The 23,919-nt window shown below is 42.0% G+C and overlaps 1 protein-coding gene across 2 annotated transcripts in view; it reads left to right on the top strand.

The window, feature by feature from the left end:
* NOL8 (nucleolar protein 8) overlaps window positions 1-23,919 on the top strand; it is an 82,741-nt gene that overhangs the window by 22,508 nt on the left and 36,314 nt on the right. For both annotated transcript variants that reach the window (XM_033926046.1, XM_033926047.1), the window contains 7 exons: window positions 7,224-7,292; window positions 8,673-10,628; window positions 12,717-12,836; window positions 14,099-14,224; window positions 16,700-16,790; window positions 19,055-19,175; window positions 20,224-20,307. In XM_033926046.1, coding sequence (XP_033781937.1) covers window positions 7,224-7,292; window positions 8,673-10,628; window positions 12,717-12,836; window positions 14,099-14,224; window positions 16,700-16,790; window positions 19,055-19,175; window positions 20,224-20,307 — 2,567 coding nt within the window. The remainder of the gene's footprint in view (window positions 1-7,223; window positions 7,293-8,672; window positions 10,629-12,716; window positions 12,837-14,098; window positions 14,225-16,699; window positions 16,791-19,054; window positions 19,176-20,223; window positions 20,308-23,919) is intronic.

Genomic DNA, 23,919 nt, shown 5'->3' with positions numbered 1-23,919 from the left:
CCAAATATATAAATATAAAATTATTAATTTACTATATACTATAATGTTGTAAGTTTTAATTTTCAAGCTGGATTTGGTACATTTTTACCAACTCGATAGTTGGAAATCTAAAGGAATAGAATCCCAAAGTTGTGGACCTTTTACTGAAAAAGTAGCCATCCTCATGAACAATTTCTCGATATGTTGGAACTATAAGGTGTATATGGGATCAAGAAACATGTGAGATACAAGGGTCAATACTTTGAAGGTCAAGAAAAGTATTTTATAGGTGATACAGTATGGAATGAGAAGCCAATGGGCTGCTTTCAAAAATGGGGTAATATGATCAAATATTAAATATTAACCAAATAGCTGTGTTTTGAATATTTTGAAGTCTCTGATTGTCTTTTAGACAAGAGCATTACAATGAAGCTGATGTGCATACCAAGGAGGCAGTGCATGCACATCTATTTCTTGTATAGGTCATTGGTGAGGCCGCACTTGGAGTATTGTGTTCAATTTCAGAGGCCGTATCTGGTGAAGAATATAAAAAGACTTGAAGCGGTCCAGAGGAAGGCGTCGAAAATGGTAAGGGGTTTGATCCAAAAGAAGTAAGAGAAGAGACTGAAAGACCTAATACGGGAGCTTTTCAAAAAATATCAGACCTTTATTCATAAAAAATACTCATATTCTGATACAACAATCTTGTATTAATCTCCTTCAAAGTAGTCCCCTTGGGTTGCCACACACTTCTTCCAATGGTTCTGCCACTGTCGGAAGCAGCACTGGAACGCCTCTTTTGAGATTGCTCGCAACTGGTCCGGCGCATTCTGCATAATGTCTTCTCTTGACTGAAATTTGGTCCCTTTCAGGGGCATTTTCAGCTTGGGGAAAAGCCAGAAGTCACAAGGAGCCATGTTGGGAGAGTAAGGAGCATGACAAATCACAGGTGTGTTGTGTTTGACCAGGAAACTCCATATCAAATGTGATGAATGGGCAGGTGCATTATCGTGATGGAGCTGCCAATTGCCTGCTGCCCACAGGTCCGGCCGTTTGCATCTCACAGTGTTACGAAGGTGACGCAGAATCTCTTGGTAGTACCCCTTGGTGATCTCACGATCCTGCATCACCAGGGTCCTCAGTTGTCAATGACAATCTATTTCTGGATCTTGAGGGCCTACCAGAATGTGCTTCATTCTCCACTGATGTGCGGCCATCTCTGAAGCGGTTGCACCACTCCTTTATCTGTGTGGTGCCCATTGCTTCGTCTCCGAAGGCCTGTTGAATCTTGTGGATTGTTTCCACTTGGGAATCGCCAAGCTTTGCAGAAAATTTAGTGCAGTAGCGTTGTTCATCTTTTTCAGTCATTTTGTCAAAAATGAAAATCGGATGGCACTCACACTTCCTCACTCATCGGCGGTCTACCAGCGACTGATGGCTTCTGTAGGCGAGAAAAAATTCAAGCATATGCATTAGGGGGCCTACATACATGCATCAAACCATGCCTCCATAGCGTTATTTATTTCTGCAAGAAAAATTAAGGTCCTGATACTTTTTGAACAGTCCTCGTATATATACTCTGGAGAAGAGGAGGGACAGGGGAGATATGATATGAGATGTTTAAGAACATAAGAATTGCCGCTGCTGGGTCAGACCAGTGGTCCATCATGCCCAGCAGTCCGCTCATGAAGCGGCCCTTAGGTCAATGACCAGTGCCCTAACTGAGACTAGCCTTACTTGCATACGTTCTGGTTCAGCAGGAACTTGTCTAACTTTGTCTTGAATCCCTGGAGGGTGTTTTCCCCTATAACAGCCTCCGAAGAACTTTCCAGTTTTCTACCCCTCTCTGGGTGAAGAAGAACTGCCTTACATTTGTACGGAATCTATCACCTTTTAACTTTAGAGAGTGCCCTCTCGTTCTCTCTACCTTGGAGAGGGTGAACAACCTGTCTTTATCTTAAATTTATTCCCTTCATTATCTTGAATGCTTTGATCATGTCCCTTCTCAGTCTCCTCTTTTCAAGGGAGAAGAGGCCCAGTTTCTCTAATCTCTCAATGTACGGCAACTCCTCCAGCCCCTTAACCATTTTAGTTGCTCTTCTCTGGACCCTTTCGAGTAGTACCGTGTCCTTCTTCATGTACGGCGACCAATGCTGGACGCCGTATTCCAGGTAAGGGCATACCATGGCCCGATACAACAGCATGATAACCTTCTCCGATCTGTTTGTGATCCCCTTCTTAAATCATTCTTAGCATTCTGTTCGCCCTTTTCGACGATGACGTATATTTCGCAGATGGCTTCATTGACTTGTCAACCAGTACTCCCAAGTCTCTTTCCTGGGGGGGGGGGGGGTCTCTCCAATTACTGCACCGGACATCCTGTATTCATGTATAAGATTTTTGTTACCGACATGCATCACCTTACACTTATCTATGTTAAACCTCATTTGACATGTCACGGCCCATTTCTCGATCATGTTTGTCACGTTGCAGGTCTTTACCTCCTGCGTCTTCACTACTCTGAATAACTTTGTATCGTCTGCAAATTTAATCACCTCACTTGTTGTACCAATTTCCAGGTCATTTATAAATATGTTGAAGAGCACGGGCCCAAGCACCGAACCCTGCGGCACTCCACTCATGATGCTTTTCCAATCCGAGTATTGTCCATTTACCCCCACTCTCTGTTTCTTATCCGTCAGCCAATTTTTAATCCATGTTAGTATCTTACCCTCGTTTCCATGGCTCGCAATTAATATAGAACCAAATCTTTTCCAGAGAAGAGAAAATAGTAAAACTATAGGGCATAATTTGAGGTTGCAAGGAGGAAGACTCAGAACCAATGTTAGGAAATTCTTTTTCATGGCTAGGGTGGTAGATACCTGGAATGCCCTCCCGAGGGAAGTGGTGGAGAGGAAAATGGTGATGGAATTCAAAAAAGCGTGGGATAAACCTAGAAGATCTCTAATTAGAAAACGAAGAATGTAAATGAATGATCTAAGGCCAGTACTGGACAGACTTGCATGGTCTGTGTCCCATATGTGATGATTTGCTGTAGGATTGGGCTGAGGAGGTCATCGATGGGAACTCCACTAACTTGGAACATGAGGACGTTACTGGCCAGACTTTATGGTAGATATCCTGTAGAATGGTTGGATAGGCTGGAGTGAACTTGGATGGCAACTTCAGCATTTGGAATCTAGGGCAATACCAGGTGGACTTTACAGTCTAAACATAGAAACATAGAAATAGACGGCAGATAAGGGCCATGGCCCATCTAGTCTGCCCACCCTAATGACCCTCCCCTACCTTTCTCTGTGAATAGATCCCACGTGTCTATCCCATTTGGCCTTAAAATCAGGCACGCTGCTGGCCTCAATCACCTGTAGTGGAAGACTGTTCCAGCGATCAACCACTCTTTCAGTGAAAAAGAATTTTCTGGTGTCACCTCGCAGTTTCCCGCCCCTGATTTTCCACGGATGCCCTCTTGTTGTCGTAGGACCCCTGAAAAAGAAGATATCTTCCTCCGCCTCGATGCGGCCCGTAAGATACTTGAACGTCTCGATCATGTCTCCCCTCTCTCTGCGCTCCTCGAGCGAGTATAGCTGTAATTTGTCAAGCCGTTCTTCGTATGGAAGATCTTTGAGTCCCGAGACCATCTGGGTGGCCATTCTCTGCACCGACTCCAGTCTCAGCACATCCTTGCGATAATGTGGCCTCCAGAATTGCACACAGTATTCCAGGTGGGGCCTCACCATGGATCTATACAATGGCATAATGACTTCCTCCTTTCGGCTGACGAAACCCCTTCGTATGCAACCCATGATTTGTCTTGCCTTGGATGAAGCCTGCTCCACTTGATTGGCAGACTTCATGTCCTCACTGACGATTACCCCCAAGTCTCGTTCTGCTACCGTTTTTGCTAGGATCTCACCATTAAGGGTATAAGACTTGCATGGATTTTGGCTGCCCAGGTGCATAATTTTGCATTTTTTGGCATTGAAGTTGAGTTGCCATGTCCTAGACCATCGCTCCAGCAGGAGTAGGTCGTGCATCATGTTGTCGGGCATTGAATCTTCGTCTGTTGTGCATTTGCCCACTACATTACTTAGTTTGGCGTCATCGGCGAATAATGTTATTTTACCTCGAAGCACTTCTGCCAAGTCCCTTATAAAGATGTTGAATAGGATTGGGCCCAAGACTGAGCCCTGTGGCACTCCACTGATCACCTCCGTCATTTCGGAGGGGGTGCCATTCACCACCACCCTTTGAAGCCTACCTCCAAGCCAGTTCCCAACCCATTGCGTCAATGTGTCACCTAATCCTATAGAACTCATCTTGCCCAGCAACCTGCGGTGTGGTACGCTATCGAATGCTTTGCTAAAGTCCAGGTACACGATGTCTAGGGACTCCCCAATATCCAGCTTCTCCATCACCCAATCAAAGAAGCTGATCAGGTTGGATTGGCATGATCTCCCCTTAGTAAATCCATGTTGTCGGGGATCCCGTAGATTCTCTTCATCCAGGATCTTATCCAATTGTTGTTTGATTAGAGTTTCCATTAGTTTGCTCACTATCGATGTTAGACTCACTGGTCTGTAGTTTGCTGTCTCCATCTTTGAGCCTTTCATGTGGAGTGGAATGACGTTAGCCGTCCTCCAGTCCAATGGGACGCTGCCTGTACTAAGGGAGAGGTCGAAGAGCGCGGACAGTGGCTCCGCCAAGACATCACTCAGCTCCCTAAGCACCCTGGGGAGCAGGTTGTCCGGCCCCATTGCTTTGTTAACCTTGAGCTTTGACAGCTCACCGTAGACACTGCTGGGCGTAAACTCAAAGTTACTAAAAGGGTCAACTGAGCCAACCCTTGTCTGTAGCTGAGGGCCAAGCCCCGGCGCTTCTCGGGTGAAGACTGAGCAGAAGTATTCATTTAATAGTTGGGCTTTTTCCGAATCCTTATCCACATAGTCTCCGTCTGGATTCCTAAGACTTACAATCCCGCCTGAGTTTTTTCTTCTGTCACTGATATACCTGAAGAAGGATTTATCTCCCTTCTGGATGTTCTTTGCCAGAGACTCTTCCATGTGGAATTTAGCCTCTCTGACTGCTGTTTTGACGGCTTTTGATTTGGTCAGGTAGTCTGCTCTAGAGTCCTGCTTCCCTGATTGTTTGTAAGAGATGAATGCTTTTTTCTTCTCCTTGATGAGGTCTGAGATCTCCGCAGTAAACCACTGTGGCTTATTGTTCCTTCGCCGTTTACTTACTGATTTAACATATCGGTTTGTTGCTTCTTGTATGGTGGCTTTCAAAGTCGACCACATTTCTTCCACATTATCAGTTTCTGCTTGGCTTTGTAGCGCCTGATGAACGAAGTCTCCCATTTCTTTGAAATTTGTGTCCTTGAATTTGAGGACCTTGGTCAGTGTGGTAGATTTAGTGAAACCTTACCTGAGATTGAACCATACCATGTTGTGGTCACTGGAGGCCAATGTGTCGCCCACCGAGACCTCTGTGACACTTTCTCCATTGGTAAGTATCAGGTCCAGTATTGCCTGATCCCTTGTTGGTTCCAACACCAGTTGCCTGAGTCTTGCTCCCTTCATAGTGTTTAATAGCCTCCTGCTGCTGCCGGAAGCAGAGGTAAGTGTAACCCAATCCACATCAGGCATGTTGAAGTCACCTAGCAATACTGTGTCCCCACGCAAGGTGATATTTTCTATATATTTTCTATGACCCAGAAATATCAAAGAAGAGACAAGTTAATTTAATCATGTATTTTTATTGAGTATAACTAATGGGCATACTGGATGGACCGTTCTAGTCTTTATCTGCCGTCATTTACTATGTTACTATGCATATTTACTGTGGATATTCTGAAAACCTGACAGGTTAGGTGTGTCCCAAGGATTGGATTGAGTGTGTTAGAACAAAAAGCACGAATCAAAAAGTCCAGACGCTAAATAACCACCAAATGTGTAGAGAAGTGAGAATAAAAGACCTTCTGAAGCTGGAGTCTTGACATATCATAAAGTGGAGAAAAAAGACTTCAGGCGTATCTGCACCCTCGTATTTCTAAGTAACTTGAAGGCAGGGGCTGAATGCAACATCATTTATCAGGGAAAAAAAACCCACTTGGAATCCAGCGTACAGCTTCATAAACGGGCCAAACTCACAAAGCAGAAACATTTTAAAAAATTTAGCACTTACCTTTCAATAGAAATATCACTTCACGCCTTCATTCTTCACTCTTCAGACGTCCCAACTCTTTCATGACCATTTTTTCCAGAGCTGAGCTAGAGAGCAGAAGCCCCCCTGACACGAAACAGGGATTCCCTGTTGGGGTTATTAAAAGTGTGGACATCTATGAAGGAGTCGGGACGTCTGAAGAGCGAAGAATGAGAACGTGGAGAAATATTTCTGCTGAAAGATAAATTTTTATGTTTCTGCTTTGTGAGTTTGGCCCATTTCTGAAGCTGTAAGCTGGATTCCAAGTGGAGTTTTTTTTTCCTGTCATTTGATTTGGATGGGGCCATGGTATACAACAAATTATAACACAAATTTACATCTCAGCAGATGATAATATTACTTAACACCTAATAACTGTGACAATGAGTATCAAATCTAGTGAGGCATGGTGCAACCCTAATAAGTGTTTATACACAGCTTAAACATAAAAAACACCCAGATCTAATTTTTAAACACAACCAATCATTACCATAAAAATCCCTTTTTTGTATTGTTTCCTAAAATTGTTATAGCTCTTTTCAAGTCTAGTCTTATAACAAAAAGAATCCAAGTGATACCTTTTTATCCCAGGACAAGCAGGCAGCATATTCTCTCAGGTGGGTGACGTAATCCACGGAGCCCCAGCATGGAAGGTCCCAAGTGCATCGCCACTTTAAGAAGTTTACAAAGTTTGTGACAGACCGCATCTGTTATGGTAAGTAACTGCTTTATTGAACTAACCGGAGCAGGGTTAGATTAGCTTTTGAAGGTAATCCTTCTTGTGATCTGAAGAAGAAGGATTACCTTCGAAAGCTAATCTAACCATGTTTAAGTTAGTCCAATAATAAGATATCACTTGGATTCTTTTTGTTTTGTTTTATTTCTGCTTAAGTTTCAGAAACAAAAGTTGCTTGTGCACTTAAGGTCTTTTGTATCACATCTCTGTTTGCGGAAGAATATTTTTTTTATTTACCTTTTATAGTTGACAACTTTTAATGTTGCATTATTTTTAATCCCTACAGGACTGGGTTGTCAGTAAATTTGGAAGAGTTTTACCTGTGCTTAATCTTAAAGGCCAACACAGAAGAAAAATATCCTTTTGGTAAAGGAGGCAAGCTTAAAATTTAATATTATTCATATCTTCATGTTTCTCTTTGCAGGTTACATTAAGATTCACTTTTCTATTTATATTCAAGTTTTCCTACAACTACTTAGTATTTCTTTATAAGAACATAACAACATAATAATTGCCGCTGCTGGGTCAGACCAATGGTCCATTGCGCCCAGCAGTCCACTCACGTGGCGGCCCACAGGTCAAAGACCTGTGCCCTAACAGAGACCGGCCCTACATGCGTTCGTTCTGGTTCAGCGAGAACTTGTCCAACCTTGTCTTGAATCCCCGGAGCGTGTTTTCCCTTATAACAGACTCCGGAAGAGCATTCCAGTTCTCCACAACTCTCTGGGTGAAGAAGAACTTCCTTACGTTTGTACAGAATCTATCCCTTTTAACTTTAGAGTGCCCTCTCGTGTTCTCTACCTTGGAGAGGGTGAACAACCTGTCTTTATCTACTAAGTCTATTCCCTTCAGTATCTTGATCTCCTCTCAGCCTCCTCTTTTCAAGGGAAAACAGACCCAGCTTCCCTAATCTCTCACTGTACATGTACGCAGCACTGTATACATTATTTACAGGTACTTACTCTGTCCATAATGGGCTCAAAATATAAGATGTTTTTTGTACCTGGAACAATGGAGGGTTAAATGAGCTACAGTAGGAATCGAACCCAGTTGTCCAGCATTTCAGCTCACTACACTAACCATTAGGCTACTTCTGTCTGTATAAAAGTCTTCAGCGAAGACCATAAATTATTTGGCAATTCTTCATTGTCTGTCCAGAATTTAGAATGGAACACATACCAGTTGTGATACAGCACCTTTTTCTAGTATTCAAATTGCACCCTCTGCTGGTTAATTTTGGTAAACTACATTAATGGTATTTGAGGATGCTCTCTTCTCTAAAACTGTTTTTGTTTTAAAATATAACCAAATAAAACTTGATTAACTTCAAAGAGGAATCCCAATTCACAACATCAACAAGATGCATCCAGGCAAAAGAAGTATCAACTACTGAGAACACAAAGCACAATCAAGACCCCAAATACATTGTTCTCAAATTATCAGGCCTAACAAAGGGAACTAAACTCCCCCCTCCCCCCGGAAACAGTTAGGTATCAACATCAAAAACCCAGCCAGGTTAACTGAACATCCAGAAAAAAACCCTCACCCAGCAAGCAGAAAAATCCCAAAGTTAAGGTGCAGGCATAAGATTTCTTTTTGGACAATAAAGAATCGGAGCAGCATAGCTGTAGTGGGCCAAATGTCTGTGCATACGTACTTGCCTTTAGTTATGAAAGAAATGTTTCTTTGAGTAATATATCATTCTGATTTTTCTTAATCCTTAACCTGAACTAACTTTATAAAATATGATCCATCAAGATATTGCCACAACATTAGCAAACTGAACTGGGAGTCTAGTGAAACAATACCCATATCACAACTCACGTGGCATCTGGAAGGAGGTAATGATGACATAAGCAAAAAACGTCGTGGCGAGTTCACATCCTCTAAAGCCCAACCTAAAAAGCTCAGGATCCAGAACAGTCAAGAAAATGAGCCTTTTCCTGGGTCATTAAATTCTGGCAGCCATTTTGAATCTAAAAGACAACATGAACAGCCAGGCAAAGCAATCCAAAGACCAAAGACAAAGTTAGATATTCCCTTTGAATCGCGTCAAATTCATACTCACCATGCAGATGAGCCTAAAAGGAAACCATTTCCAAACAATTATCCCAGGTTTAGAAACAGCACGGGTGATGGTGAAATTGATTCTGAAGAAGAAATGAAAGTGATGGTTGAAATGGAAAACAGAATGCAAAAGGGGAGCCCAAACAATAGGGACGAAGATTCTAATTTAGAGGTTGTTGGAGATACCTTTGAGCTGAAGTATAAAACTCACTGGGCTTTAACAGATTCAACCAAAACTAAGACTGTTTCTCAAAGAAATAAAGCCAATATCAAGGAGGATATTGATGGTGACGACGAGTATGATTCTGCAGACACAGATGAAATTATTGCAGTGGCAAAAACTCCCAACCAGAACAGTCAGAAGGGTGAATATCTACAGAAACCAAAGTCAGTAAATTTAGGAAAAAAGGAGGAAAATCAGCCTGAAGCATCCAAGAGCATACATAATGTTCATTCAGTAATTGCTCCTTTAGATGCAGCTCTAAATGAGATGCATAATATAGATTTTACAAATTCAGAAGCCAACAAGAGAGATGAGAACAAGATGTATTTACTGCCTGACACTGCAGCTGATGAATCAGAGTCAAGTAGTTCTGAAAGCGACTTATTGGATAAAAGTAGTAATTCTAAAAGCGACGGTGATTATGAAACCATGATGCAAAACTGCTATCGCCTAGATCTGTCTTTAAGTGATTTAGAGAGACTAGCCACAGAGTCTGCCAATGATGGCATCGGAGAAGGCACCACCGGCAGTGTGAATCTCTGCAACTCTAGCAGGAAAGTTAAGAAGATGAAAAATGATGGGACAGTATCTGAAAAATCAGCACTGAATAAAATGCCAACAAAACCGGAAGAGATACTGTCCTCTATTTTAGATGAGGAGAGCACAGATGATGAGCATAATCCAAAGGAAAGAAAGCCACATGTGAAATTTCCAGCCTTCAAAGGCTTAGGATCACTGTTGGAGAAGAAGTCATCTGAAGTGGGTTTCTCAGAGGTTCCCTCTAAAGTTTCTGATTCTTGTTTAGGAGCCACCCCTCACAAGTTACATTTCCATAATAAGGATGATGTTTTGGAAAACATCCAGTCTGTATCGAAAAAGGTTATAAAGATTCCAACTACCATTAGCAACAGGCTGGAGGAGTTAAAACCTGACGCCAGCAGTTCGGAAGATGACAATGCTGTTTTAAGATCAGCTGCAGTAAAAGAAATTAAATCCTTAAGACGCATCATAAAGAGTGTTAAAAGTAACATGAGAAATGATGAAAGCAGCACCAAATCTGGCCAGGAGCAGGAAAGCAGTGACATTACAAGCAGTGAGGACTCTTGTACTGAAGACCAAAATGATAGTACGAGTAGAAGTAAATTGAGTACTAAGAAGGAAAGCAACAATACTTGTAGCATTGGGCCTGTCGCATTGGGCCAGAATACCAAACCTGAAAGACATTTTCCAAATCCTGCATTACCACCCAGCGGGGATTCCTTAGAAAAGGAAAGTGAATCTCCAATCCCTGCTCATTCTAAACAGGTGCTCGACAATCAAAAGAGGCTGGCAGCACTGCAAGAAAGACAGAAAGAGCGGGACATGCAGAAGCAGCTCATCCAAGGAGCTCTTTCGAACCTGGTAAGTGATCCTGCTGCCTGCACAGAAACAGTAGCCATGTAACTAGCGTAAAGTCTATGCAGAAGCAGTGGCATAGTAAGGGGGTGGTCTGCCCCCGGCGCCGTCTTGGTGGGGGCGCTGGCACCCTTCCCCCACTCCTTCCCACCCCACCCCTGCCACGCATGTGTGCCCTGTCTCTTCCTTCATACCTCTTTAATTTTCCCAGCGTGAGCGACATCACAAACTTGCTGCCCACATCGGTGTTGGCTCTCTCTGACATCATGTCCGGGTCTTGCACCTAGGAAGTGAGATCAGAGGGAGAGCAGACATGATTCAGGCAGCAAGTTTGTGATGCTGCTCGTGCCAAGAAAATTAAAGAGATAGGGGGAGGGGGGGCACTCACCCTCGCTATGCCTCTGTGCAGAAGACATTTACGATCAAGAGCTTTAACAATGCTTTATACTTGGTGGCTCTTTTCATTACCTGCTCATTCAACCTGGTGTCTAAATTGTAATGCGTGCCACTTTAGGCCACAGGGTTTATGTCAGAATAACTGGAAACTTTGTGGCTTATATGGCCATTTACTCTTAAAACTTGCTAGCTGTGTCGGGCTTTATGGCCATCTGTTCACTCAGTTTCTGTCATGCTGCCAACTCTTAATGTCGAGCATTATGTGAATTTAAAAAAAAATATTTACATTCATATTCTTTGCTTTTCATATCAGTGTTTTATATATAACAGATAATATTCGGTTAGGTGCCATCGACTTGTATTCAAGTCCTAGCGACTTGAACATCATCAAGTTTTCGTGGCAGAATACAGAAGTAGATTGCCGTGCCTTTCTTCTGCGCAGTATAAATTTAATGTCACCGTTGTTGCATCAAACGTGATCCAACGCATCCAACACGGCCCATCTGCTGCTGTCCAGATGGGTGGTATATTGTCAGTCTGATAATATTCTGTACCGTCAGGAATTCTCCTGCTTAATTCTGCATACATCTTTGAAGTTGATCCCTTATAAATGTTAGCAGTCTCTATGTGTTTACAATTCAGTTTAAAAGCAAATTCAAACAGGTTTTGTTTTTTATATGAACTATATTCGTCTTGTTGCCCGAGGATAAAAGTGAGTGATATTACAGCCAGCATTTAGCAGTAGAGCCCATAGCTACCTATGTGAGAAACTTAAAACTTCTTCCATTCCTGATAGTAGAACTTTGTTATCATGAAGGGCTGCCTCTAGGCCCAAGCAAAAGCAAGCACATCCTCAGGGCCGCACATCCCTGGCATCGTGTTCGGAAGCCGAGATTAGGGATGCATAGTCATTAGTAAACATTTGGTTTGTTAATATCTGTTTTACTGTGCAGTTTGTATGCATAAAGAATTCTACTGCACCTTAAATAATTTGAAAAGCACAGTCCTGGATAAAAATTTCTTGCTTGTTATATTTTTATGTGGTCCTCCCTAAATCATTCCCAAATTAATACAAATAAGTTAGGGAAAGGGGGAGAGGGGGTTGTGACCTTGATCTTTGGGGCCCATAAGAGTCCAGAGCCCTGAGATGAACGTGACTGCATTCTTATCTTGTAGTTGGGATTGGGGATAGTTGTGCCCTCATAGTCACTTTGTTTGAAAACTGATGATAATACTTTATTAATTGGTTAATGAAGACTCTGTTTATGTAGCTTTTACCATTGTATAGATGATCGCATTTATATTGTCCGTTTTCTTTTTTATTATCATCAATAAAAATGTTTAAACCTTGTAAAATTAAAAAAAAAAAATTTTGAGCAGGGAGCAGCCCTGTAATCTTGCAAAAATTATCTGAAAAAATCAGAAGACAATTAAAGTGCTATCTCTTACAGCCTCTTTTACAAAGCCGTACAGCAACAGCCCCGAAGCCCCATTAAATCTCTGTGGGCTTCGGGGCTGTTAGCGTAGTGCAGCCGCTAGCGTGGCTTTGTAAAAGAGGCCGTTAGCTTTCAGAAATAAGAATCGCCTTTCATAACTTCATAAGAAATTTTTTGGGAGACTGAGCAGTGTGGATAATCCATTATATATTAAATGTCTGCATTATCTCATAGTATCACTAACATCCAGTATTTCATTCAGGACTGCCAGCCAGCCAGCAAAAGCTGCCACATAGTATTTGAATCTGACAACGAAACGGAAGATAAGATGGAGGAAAACTCCAGCGGAGGACTTGTTTCAAAAGAGAGACCTAAAACAAAAGTAAGTACAACCAAGAGGCATGCTTTCTGAAATCCCAGAAAAAGGGGATCCCCTACTGTGGGAGACAAGAGTATATTTATATTTAATTTGGCAGGTTCAACACTAGTCAAGTATGACCCCATTTCTGCACACTCAAATCAGGCCTTGAATTCAGTAGCATCTAAACAAAATTACATCATTCAGGAAAACAAAGGCAATTGACAATATTACTAAAAATGTATTTTTACTTGCTGTCACATGGGGAAAGTGACTAGGATTTGTGGTGAGAATGTGGGGAAGTCTCTCTCCCCTGGTTCAGACCCTGCTCTCCCTCTTACTTGGAACCCAAGCACAGTACTGGGTAAAGCTTTGGATTCTTGCCCAGAAATAGCTAAGAAGAAAAAAAAAAAAAAAAAAATTTAAATTGAATCAGGTTGGGCAAACTGGATGGACCATTCGGGTCTTTATTTGCCGTCATCTACTATGTTACTATGTTACTTTTCTCTCATCCCCTCTTTTTTCTTCCCTTCCTTAAAACAGGGTCCTCATTCATTTTTTACTGAGATTAGTTTGGGGGGGGGGTTTAGGTTGTAGATATTTTATGTTCTTATATTTTTTGTTGGTATATTTCGCTTAGAAACATTTGTTAAGCGATTTGATCAAATACTAATAAACCTTGAATCCATTCTTCTTCATGTCTTCTCATTGCTCTCATGCTCCTTGTCCCTTTTCAACCACTTCCTCTCCCTCCGCTTCATGTCACCTTCCCAGTTCCCCTCCTCTGATCATTTCTCTTCTCTCCTTCCCACTTGAGCCACACTAAGGGACCCCCAGAAAGAGGAAGAGAGCAGTGCATCAGGCCACTTCCTCCTCCTGTTCCACTGAGCTGTTTCTTGGCCTAATTGTGTGGGACACTGTTGTACTGTATGGTTTGGAGAGAGATGGGTTCCCACAGCAAAGGAGATGGATACTATGTGTGATACTATGCTCCTCCTGCCAGAGGTCAGATTGAGATGGATGGGAAGTGTAAGGGCAACCAGCTGCTGAAAAGCAGGTGGAGAAGGGGCTCACCAAGTGACGGATTGGTGGGAAGAGATGCAATTACCCGACCCAGCTCCTGATTTCCATGTATCTGTGGATGACCCTGACCCAGCTATTTTGCCTTACAGGTTGTTTCCTGCAGTCCTTAACACGGCTGCAGAGTCATTCGATACCATTAATTTAACACAGCATATGCTGCTTTACTGTACTATTAATGCTTATTGTTTTTATGTACTTCTGAGGAGTTTACTACTAAAAGATCTGGAAAGCTTTTTGACGACAGTGAAGATGAGGATGGTGCTTCAGATGCTGATGACATCGAGAGATTCAAAATTAAAACCCAATTTGAAGGCAAAGTTGGTGAGAAGGTCAGTAATTAGAAGATTCATGAAGTCTTGTTAGCCTGAGAATTCTTATGGGTTGCCAAAGTAGTATATAAATGCATGTTCCGTGACATAAACATAGGAGTCTGTACTCTAGGTGAATTTCCCCTGTCACAAACTGTTACAGAAGGAAGTTAATCACATCTTTAAGCTCCTCCTTCTTCACCAGTGGAATATAGTGCCTTCTTCAGTTTTTCCTTTTGAAAGGAACTGAGAAGGTGTATTCTAATCTGCTGTGTTCAGTTTTATTATTTTCATGTATTATTTATCCATTTCATGAGGCTGACATGCCCCAATCTGGGGCTACTCTGCCTGGGAGAGGACGCAGAGTCCACAGCTCACAAGGCAAACCCCAGGTATACCTGCTGAGCTATCCTGCTCTGTGCATTTTGGAAGCTCGGGGACCGTTCCCCTGGGAGCTAGCTTGTCTTCTGATTTATCAGAGGATTGAGCACAGGCTGTGAGGCCCCTGAGTTATTCCCTTTTAGGCTTCAAGGAGCCAGCTGCATCCCCCCCCATCGCGGCGCAAGGATCTTTGGGGGTTGAGTCCTCCTGGCAACCCAAAGATCCTGGCAGCCCCAAAGATCTCCAGTTTTGGATTACATCTGACAGATTTTGAGGCAGAAAAGTCTTTTCCATACAGTCAGGCTACAGTAAAAGCTGACACAGACAGGCAGGCAGGTACGCATAGCACAGTGAGTACAGCCCATTATTCCCTGTGGGAAAAATCAGGCGGTCTGAAAATCTGATTTTTAAAGGGTTCTAGGCTCAGAGATAGGGTCCCCCACTTCTAAAACCCCTTCCCTGAAATTTTTCAACTTCAGGGGAGCCCCTCACAGGCAGTTTTTGGCATGAATTCTCTGGCAATGGCTATCTTGGATTTTAAACTATCTTTTTTTCTAAAGCCTCTACCTCAAAAAACCCCTCGATTTGGATCAAAGTTGATTGTTCTGCACCCATATCATGCCAGTATTGAACTGGATGGCCAGCCAAGGAGCATCCGTGTACCACGGGGTATTTGAGGGAGGGGTGGGTGCCTCAGGCTTAGCCTCCTCTGAGTCCTCTAGGGCTGTGGAACCGCATTGGGTCCAGGTGGCTGGGAATAAATCCCTCCCAGAGACCCTGAACAGCGATTATGCAAAATGCAAGTGTGTGGAAGCGGCGGAGCCCAAGAGAAACAAGTCTGAGGTCCTTCAGGGTTCTGTCAGTTTCAATGCGCCTACTTTTTGCCTCGGATAAATCTATAGTCCAGAACTGGAGTTTTTCTCCTGTCAGTTGAAAGTACTGTACATGTAATTATATATGACTAATAAAGCATTAAGTTTGTTGAGTGCTTGAGCTCCCTATGTGTTTGTGTACACACAACAGTTTGGTTTGTTGGTATGCTTATGTTGTTAGTTCATGCTATCTATTGTTAACAGAGCAGAACAGAAATGTACTATTATTTCAAGGAAGTTCCCCTTCTGTTTTCTTCTGTTATAGTGAATATCGATTGCTTTGGTACAAACTGAAGAGGGCACTATACTCTACTGGTGATGGAGGAGGAGGATAGTCACCTAGAGTACAGACTCCTATGTGTATTAACAGAAAGATTAGCCAGGGACCTAATCTATTTCCTGCTCAATGAGGATTTTTCCTCTTTCATCTTTAAGTTGAATGTAAACCAGTCTCCAGGACTCTGCTTGTTAAAGGACTTGTAAGTAAACGATGTGCTATGAGATTTGTGGCATCTTTTGAGAACTAGAAAAAAATGAGTATTCTGGTACTGCTTAGGCTACCAAAAGAAAAGTGGCAATGTATTCACCGCTCCTTGCTATGTGCTTTAGCTATGTGGAGGTCTTCAGGTTGGCTCTTCGGCTGCTGCCCCCTGGTGATCTAGCGGTGACACGGGGCAGGAGCAATCTTCCTATGCTCCTGCCCCGTGCAGAGCCGTCATCAAAATGGCTGCCATGAGTTCCTATTGTAGTCTCAAGACTACAACGGGAACTCACGGCAGCAATTTTGATGATGGCTCTGCATGGGGCAGGAATATTGGAAGATCACTCCTGCCCCACATCACCGCTAGACCACCAGGTAAGGTACGGGCAGCCTGCAAAAAGAAGGAAAAAAAAATCGCGAATAACCAAATTCGCGAGTAGGGAAACCGCGAATCCTGTGGGAGAGATATACACATGTACTTCTTAATGTTGCCACCAGATGGGAGATGAGTGCAGCAATCTCTGGTAGGGGAGAAGCAGTTAAGTATAGGACTTCATATTCTGTGCTCCAGTTTGATTGCAAAACTTAGATGAAAAGCCACTTAAAAATGACCAGATAACTCATCCAGTTATCTTTTTAAGTGTGGAGCAGGCTGCTAAATATTGTCCCCACAGTTTCTTACATTTAGAAGGAAGAGCAATAACAGAAACAAGATTTGTCTTTAATGTCTCTTGTTTCTTTGTGGTGCTTCTGTGGATATAGCTTCTGCAATTACAGTCACGGTTTGGCACAGATGATCGTTTCCGAATGGATTCCCGATTCCTTGAAAGTGGAAGTGAGGATAACGAAGCAGGTAGCAGTGCTTTCCCGCTAGTGTTTGAAACCTTGTAATCAAATATGTTTTTGAATATTTTAAGATTTTAATGGTGGTGTTTCTACATTATTATGTGTTACACTCCTTTATAGAAGAAGCAAAACTCAATGTCAAAAACAGTTATTTCTAAGCTCAATTAGGTGGTTTCTGTAGGAAGAATTTTGTTAGCCAGTGCACCACCATATTTGTTTTAGACTTTAACCTTATCAGTCCTGCTATTGAGAAAAGTTCACAGAGTGACATGATCTCAGTCCAAAAGTGAGTTCTGTACTGGCTAAAATAGAAGCGTCTTACCAGTTCGGCTACTATTGCAACTCTGTGTCAATAATACACAGCATATATTGCAGCAAATTTTGACAGGCATGCCGGCAATCCAAAGAAGTCATTATAGCAATCAAGAAACAAAAAAGTTGAAATCAACAGTTAACATGGTTTAACCACTGATAATACCCCGACCCTGAAGAAAGCCTTTGAAATGTGTCGGAAGGGGTAATATCTGCCTGCTGCAACATGAGATAAGTTTATGTTAAACTAATTAAATGAAATTAAAAAGAACGTTATTATGAATATAAGAGAAACATAAGAGAAAAGCACTTTATGAGAAGCACTTTATATGTGTAATCGCACTTAAAACAAAGGAACCTGTAAGGATGTGTGTTAAGCTACTACACGGCCTTGTAACCTGAGGTTCGAAGAGTTTACTACAAATTTTACCTCTGAAATGACTGATACTCTTTAATTTGCTAAGATATATGCTGTGTATTATTCAAATAGAAGTGGTCATCAACTTTGGTAGTCTTGCAATCCAAATTTGCAATCAAAATTTTTATTATTGTTATACGCATTGAAAATACTTGATATTGCGTTTAAATCAAAACTACAATAAACTTGAAACTTGATCTCATGGGCTCAGTCTAAAGAGGTATGGATGCAGTCTTCCCTCTCCCTGCTTTTAATTTGCCTTGTCTCTCAGTGATGTAGCACAGATTCAAAAGGTTATAATGCTCACAATGAGACTGTCATTTCAGCAACCGCGAGAACACATATTCTAGAATGGAGGAGATTGCATCCATGATGCTTTCAATGTCAGAAAAATTCCCTCATCAAGGCTGTTCTACTATTTCTGCTCTGTTGGTTCTTTGTTTTCCCCTGTAAAGCTGTCCAGCATCACAAAAAAATACACATCTTATTTTTGAGAAACACAATCTTAAAATAGTGCTTAATTTTCTTCAGTCATGATTCAGGTTAGAATTCCTGTGCAATAAAAGATCCACTTCCACCAGATAAGAAAAAGGTGTAAGACCAGAACATAAGAATTGCCGCTGCTGGGTCAGACCAGTGGTCCATTGCGTCCAGCAGTCCGCTCACGCTCGAAGGCTCCCTGCGCTAAAAAAACGCTATTGCGATTTAGTAAAAGGGGACCATAGTGTAAAATATAGACAGCAGAGATAAATTCTCAAAACGGACACATTTTGATCACTAAATAGAAAATAAAATCATTTTTCCTACCTTTGTTGTCTGATGATTTCACAAGCCTCTGGTTGCACTTTCTTCTTCTGACTGTGCATCCAATCTTTCTTCCTTTCTTTCAGCCTGTATGCTTCTCCTCCAGACCTCATTCCCTCCCCCAACTTTTTCTTCCTCTCTCTCTGCCGCCCTTTCTTTTTTTCTCTCTTCATGCCCCCTTTCTTTCTTTCCGTCTCCCTTTTTTCCTTCCGTCTCCCTGCCTGTCCCCTTTCTTTCTTTCTCCCTGCCCTTCCTCAAGCCACTGCTGCAGCCGTCGGGGAACAGGCCCCAAAGCCGCCGCCGCCCCAAGCTCTCCCTGCTTCCCTGCATTGGGTCGACCAGCATTCCTCTCCCTGACGTCAATTTTGCCATCAGAGAGGAAGTTCGGGCCAGCCAGGCAGCAATTGGCTGGCCTGGAACTTCCTCTCCAACAACAGAATTGACATCAGGGATCGGCCCGCTATATTGTGAAGGCAACGCAAGTCTATCACAGCGCCTGGGATGGACTCTGCGATCAACCTATTGGGCACCCCTGTTTTAGATTTTAAGCAGCCCGGAAGGTTTTTCCTAGGGCGGGATAGAACATTTTAAATAAGTTTGAAAACTTGGAGTCACCAGACTGGTGCCTGTATTGTGGGCTGTTAGACAAACTAGTGTGAAAATGCAAACTGCTCTGCGCTCCAAGCTCCTAGGGCTTACAACTCTTTCCTAAATGCTAACTGCTCGTTCTTTTCTAGAAAAAAAAAAGGATGGCATCGCAACTGAAGAAGAACAGCTTGCTGCAGAAAAAATGAAAAATCTGGAAATTTTGCAAAGTCTTATGCCTGTCAAACAAACAACAAAAACTATGAAATTCAAGTATGTTTATTTCCTGCGTTGGAATAATATGTTTAACTGGTGATATTTTTTTTCTTTAAAAAGAATGGAGAAAGCTTTTGGATGGCACCAAAAGGCCAATGTTGCCTATTATTTATTCCTTGTTGGAAAAAAATGGCAGTTAACTCAGTTAAATTAAGTAGTGCAGGCTTTCCAGTGCTAGAATGACATAAGAAAACAGCCATCTGTTCAGGGCTTAATTTTGGGGTGAAATGGGCCCCCCAAATACTTATGCCAATCCTTTTCAGACTCCAGATGCAGAACAGCAGGAGTGTTATCATCCAGCTCTTTCAGGTAGCCCACCAGAAAGGTGATGAAACTGGAAAAGGCAGAACAGCGAAAAACTCTGCTCCCTAATCTTACCCTCTCTTCTGCTGGTGTTGGCAGATGAAATTTCAGAGATTAGAAAATATTTTTTTTTTAACTGAACTATATTCATTTTAGTTATTCAACATGCAGTGAATAATAATACAATAACATGTAGAAATCACCAATCCAAGGTCCTGTTAACTGTCATACAGTCCATATAGATACCAAACTTTCCACTGCTGAAAATACATTCCCTTTCCCGTCATCATATCATAGTAGCCTTCTGCTCAGTCACATTCCTGACATTTTCTTGCCAGTAGGCACCATTGGTCTTTCAGCATCACCCAAAAGCCTTTTCTATTCCTATGTGACCCTTGTGAATCTACCACCCCCCCCCCCCACACACATCTGATTCTTTCCTACATAACAGGCCACCTATTTGTCTTTAAGAAATATTAGCACAAATCCTACAAAAATTGTGACCAGATTGAAAGTGCGGATCCTATACCTGCTCAAAAGCAGACATAAATATTGGCACATGCTTTACACATTTAAATCATGATTTTGCCCTAATGCTTCTCTGGAGCAGGCTTACTGTACAAATGTGTTGGTTTGCACCATGCATTCTTCTAAACGCATCTAATTTTATAAGAGGCCTTTTCTGAACATAAATCACTGTGTCAAATATGTCTTCACTGTTTGACATTCTTTCTTCTCACAGGGATATTAATGCTTTGCACTACGACCCCACAAGGGAGGATCATGTAGCATTTGAAATTAAAGTGGAGACGATTCCAAAAGACAGGTATTTATACATCAGTTTTTACTGGTTAACTCTTTCTAACAATAAGAAAGGGATAGCAGAAGGGTGTCTAGTTCCCACTGGGTGAGATCGTTAATGAAATTATTACTAACATGTTAGTTCTAGGAAGTAAGCTAATTAAAGATGCCCAGTATTTTGTTGTTCACTCTAAAGTATTAATGATTGGAAGGGTGGATTGTAAGTACTCTTTTTAATTAATTAAAATCCAGTTTCAATGAAAACTCACAAAGCTATATGTGGTATCTTTTGAACATAACCTGCACACTTTAGTTACTAATTCTCTTTTCAATGGCTTTAGAGACTAGAGTCTTGTATATTAGTATATTAGTCCAAACAAAATTATGTATTCGCAACTGGATTACTGTGTATTAAAGGAGAGTTCACATAACTGAAGATTCAGCACAACTTAATTATACGGTTAGGTGAATGTGTGTTTGACTAGACCAGTGTCTCTCAAACTGTTGGGTCCTTTAGTGCGCGCTAAATGCTAATGCGTCCATAGAATATAATGGATGTGTTAGTGTTTAGCACGCACTAAAACGAGTAGCGCGCCATGAGAGATTCCAGAATTTTACTTTATTTTTAAAAATTCCCTTCAGAAGCGTACACTAGAATAGATGACATGCAGATGGTGGAGATGAAATGCTTGTTTGGTTTTCGAGCCGCATTTTGAGTTAATTTGCACTCAAAAACTAGCACATCTATCGCATTGATTAGCAATTCTATCTACTTTAGTTTCACTGTTGCTACAATTACCCATACATAGCTTAAAGAACATTAAATACATAACTCTCAAATTTATCTCCTCCCCCCCCTTTTTCTTTTTTTTTAAACCACGCAATAGTTTTTAGTGCCAGCCGGCATGCTGAATGCTCTACACCAGTGTTCTTCAACCACCGGTCCGTATAAATTTTCTGCTGGTCCACAAGGCTGGCACAGGCATTGGGCCAGAGACAGTGTTCTTCAGCCACCGGTCCATAATGCGATCGATGCGGCATTGTCTTCGGGCCGGCTCCCTCTTCCTCAGTGCTGCAGTGCACAAAGCAGTGGGCAGAGGCTCCTACGCACATCCTGCGCCTGAACCAGGAACCTTCTCTCTGACGTCGCAACATCAGAGGGAAGGCTTCCAGATGAGGTGCGGGACGTGGGAGGAGCCGCTGCCTACGGCTTTGTGCACTGTAGCAATGAGGACGAGGGAGCCGGCCCGAAGATAACACCGGGAGGTGGCATAAAATGGCCAAGCGGGAGCAGGCCAGAAGGCAAGGCACAGCATGGAGGGAGGGAGACAACAACGGTAGGGGGAATGATTTTAATTTTGAATTTAGTGATTGGTTTACATCTGTTGTCTGTTCAGGAAGAAATGCATTTGTTTCTTTTCCTCTGGGGTTTTACTGCATGCATCTTAGGGTTTGTTTGTATATATTAGTATTTTTAGTTTTTGGTCCTGTATTTGCATGGGGTTATCTGTGTTCTGGTAGGAATGAATGTTGAGAAGCATACTGTGTGTGTAATTTAATTTTGTGGTTAACCATTACGTGTTGTTAATTTGATTGTGTGTGTGTGTGTGTGTATATATATATATATATATATATATATATATATATATATATATATATATATATATATATATATATATATATGAAAAATGAATGGAAAAAATGGTGTTACAATTAATACTATTATGGGGGCAGAGTCTGGAGCGGAGATTGGGTGGCGATGGGCGGTGTCTGTCCCACAACTTAGCCCAGTGTTCTTCAACTGCCCGTCCACAAAATAATTATTTTATTTCTGCCAGTCCATAGGTATCAAAAGGTTGAAGAACACTGGTCTACACTGCTCTGATGCTCATAGGAACTTAAGAACATAAGAAGTGCCATCTCCGGAACAGACCCTAGGTCCATCAAGTCCGGCGATCCGCATACGCGGAGGCCCCGCCAGGTGTACCCTGGCATACTTTTAGTTCCCATATCACTCTAAGCTTCTCATAAGGAGATGTGCATCTAGCTTACCCTTACCTATGTCACTTTATGCCACTCATAAGGAGAAGTACATCTAACTTACCCTTAAACCCTAGAACGATGGATTCCGCAATTACCTCTTCTGGGAGAGCATTCCAGGTGTCCACCACTCGTTGCGTGAAGCAGAACTTCTTGATATTTATCCTGGACTTGTCCCCCCTTAGCTTCAGTCCACGTCCTCTTGTCCGTGTCACATTGGACATTGTAAAGAATTTTTTTTCCTGCTCTATTTTGTCGATTCAGTATTTTGAAAGTCTCGATCATATCGCAGTCTCCTCTTCTCAAGGGAGAACAATCCCAGTCTCTTAAGTCGTTCCTCGTGTTCCAAGTTCTCCATGCCCTTTATTAGCTTCGTTGCTCGTTGACCTTGGAGCAGCGCAGAGCATTTAGCATGCCAGCCAGTGCTAAAAACCTCTTGTTAAAAAAAAAAAGCGAGGGGGGGTAATTTTTTGTTGGTTTTGCGATTTTATAATTTAAATTATGTACCACAAAAAAACATTTGCTCCGTTTAGTGTGCCACAAAAAACATTTGTTCTATTTAGTGTGCCGGAGCTAAAAAAGTTTGAGATTAGACTAGACAGTAACTTCTAGACCTATGTGGATTGGGTGCACTTCTAAAAGCTGCTTCTTTCAGCTGCAGCAGCAAAGCAATTATATGAGTAAGCTGCAGTGGTAACCCACCTGAATCTTTGCCCAGCTTGACAGGAACTTTCACCTAGGGTTACCAGATTTTACATTGATAAAATCTGGACATGGCTCCACCCCCAGGCCCTCCCAGCCCTGCCCCACTGTGCCCAAGTCATGACCTGTATTGCATTCTCACATGCGTAGAAGCCCTTCCGACACGGTCCCAAGCTGGAAGATTTTCAAAACCCAGACAAAGTGCCTGCTTTTAAAAAGCCACCCGGATGCCTGAACAGTCCTCTAAAAAGAGGACATGTCCAGGTAAATCCGGATGTCTTGTAACCCTACTTTCACCATAAATTTTGCCTTGGAGAAAATCTGAGCTGTCGTCATTGAGCTTGGTATACTATGGTATACTGTCTGTGCAATTTATCTTCATTGTAAACCGCCTAGAAGTCGCAAGATTGTTGGCGGTATATAAGAATAAAGTTATTATTAGTTATTATGTAAGGCTGAAGCTTGGGACTTTTCCTACCTGGTCAGCTATAACTACAAAAATTAAACTCTTGGAACTTATTCTAAAACTGTAATTGAGGATGATGTGAGTACATTGTTTAAAATCTAAAGAGAGAAAAAGTTGATGTTTTAATGACTTTGCATGGACAAAGTCTGTAAAATGGCAGACTGAATTTTCAGTCCATTGAAGTTAGAGGGATTGGTCGTGTTTGAGAGATAATGGAATTGAATTGTAGGTCAGTATAAGGTAGGCAAGGGCAAAGAAAGGCAGTGATAAGTCAGTCTAGGAAATGTGGCATTTCTGGCCTTCATTTAGTCACTCACCTGAATACACCTAATGTGTGCGGCAAGGAAGTCAAAGTAAAATACAGGTGTTCTTGGAAAGAATTCATTTTTTCATATCTAAAGACTGTTCATATAATGCTTCCATAAACTG

The sequence above is a fragment of the Geotrypetes seraphini genome, chromosome 17 (genome assembly GCF_902459505.1).
Source record: "Geotrypetes seraphini chromosome 17, aGeoSer1.1, whole genome shotgun sequence".
Lineage (NCBI taxonomy): Eukaryota > Metazoa > Chordata > Amphibia > Gymnophiona > Dermophiidae > Geotrypetes > Geotrypetes seraphini.
Note: the sequence above shows the minus strand (reverse complement) of the source record. Positions and strands in the feature narration are given on the sequence as shown.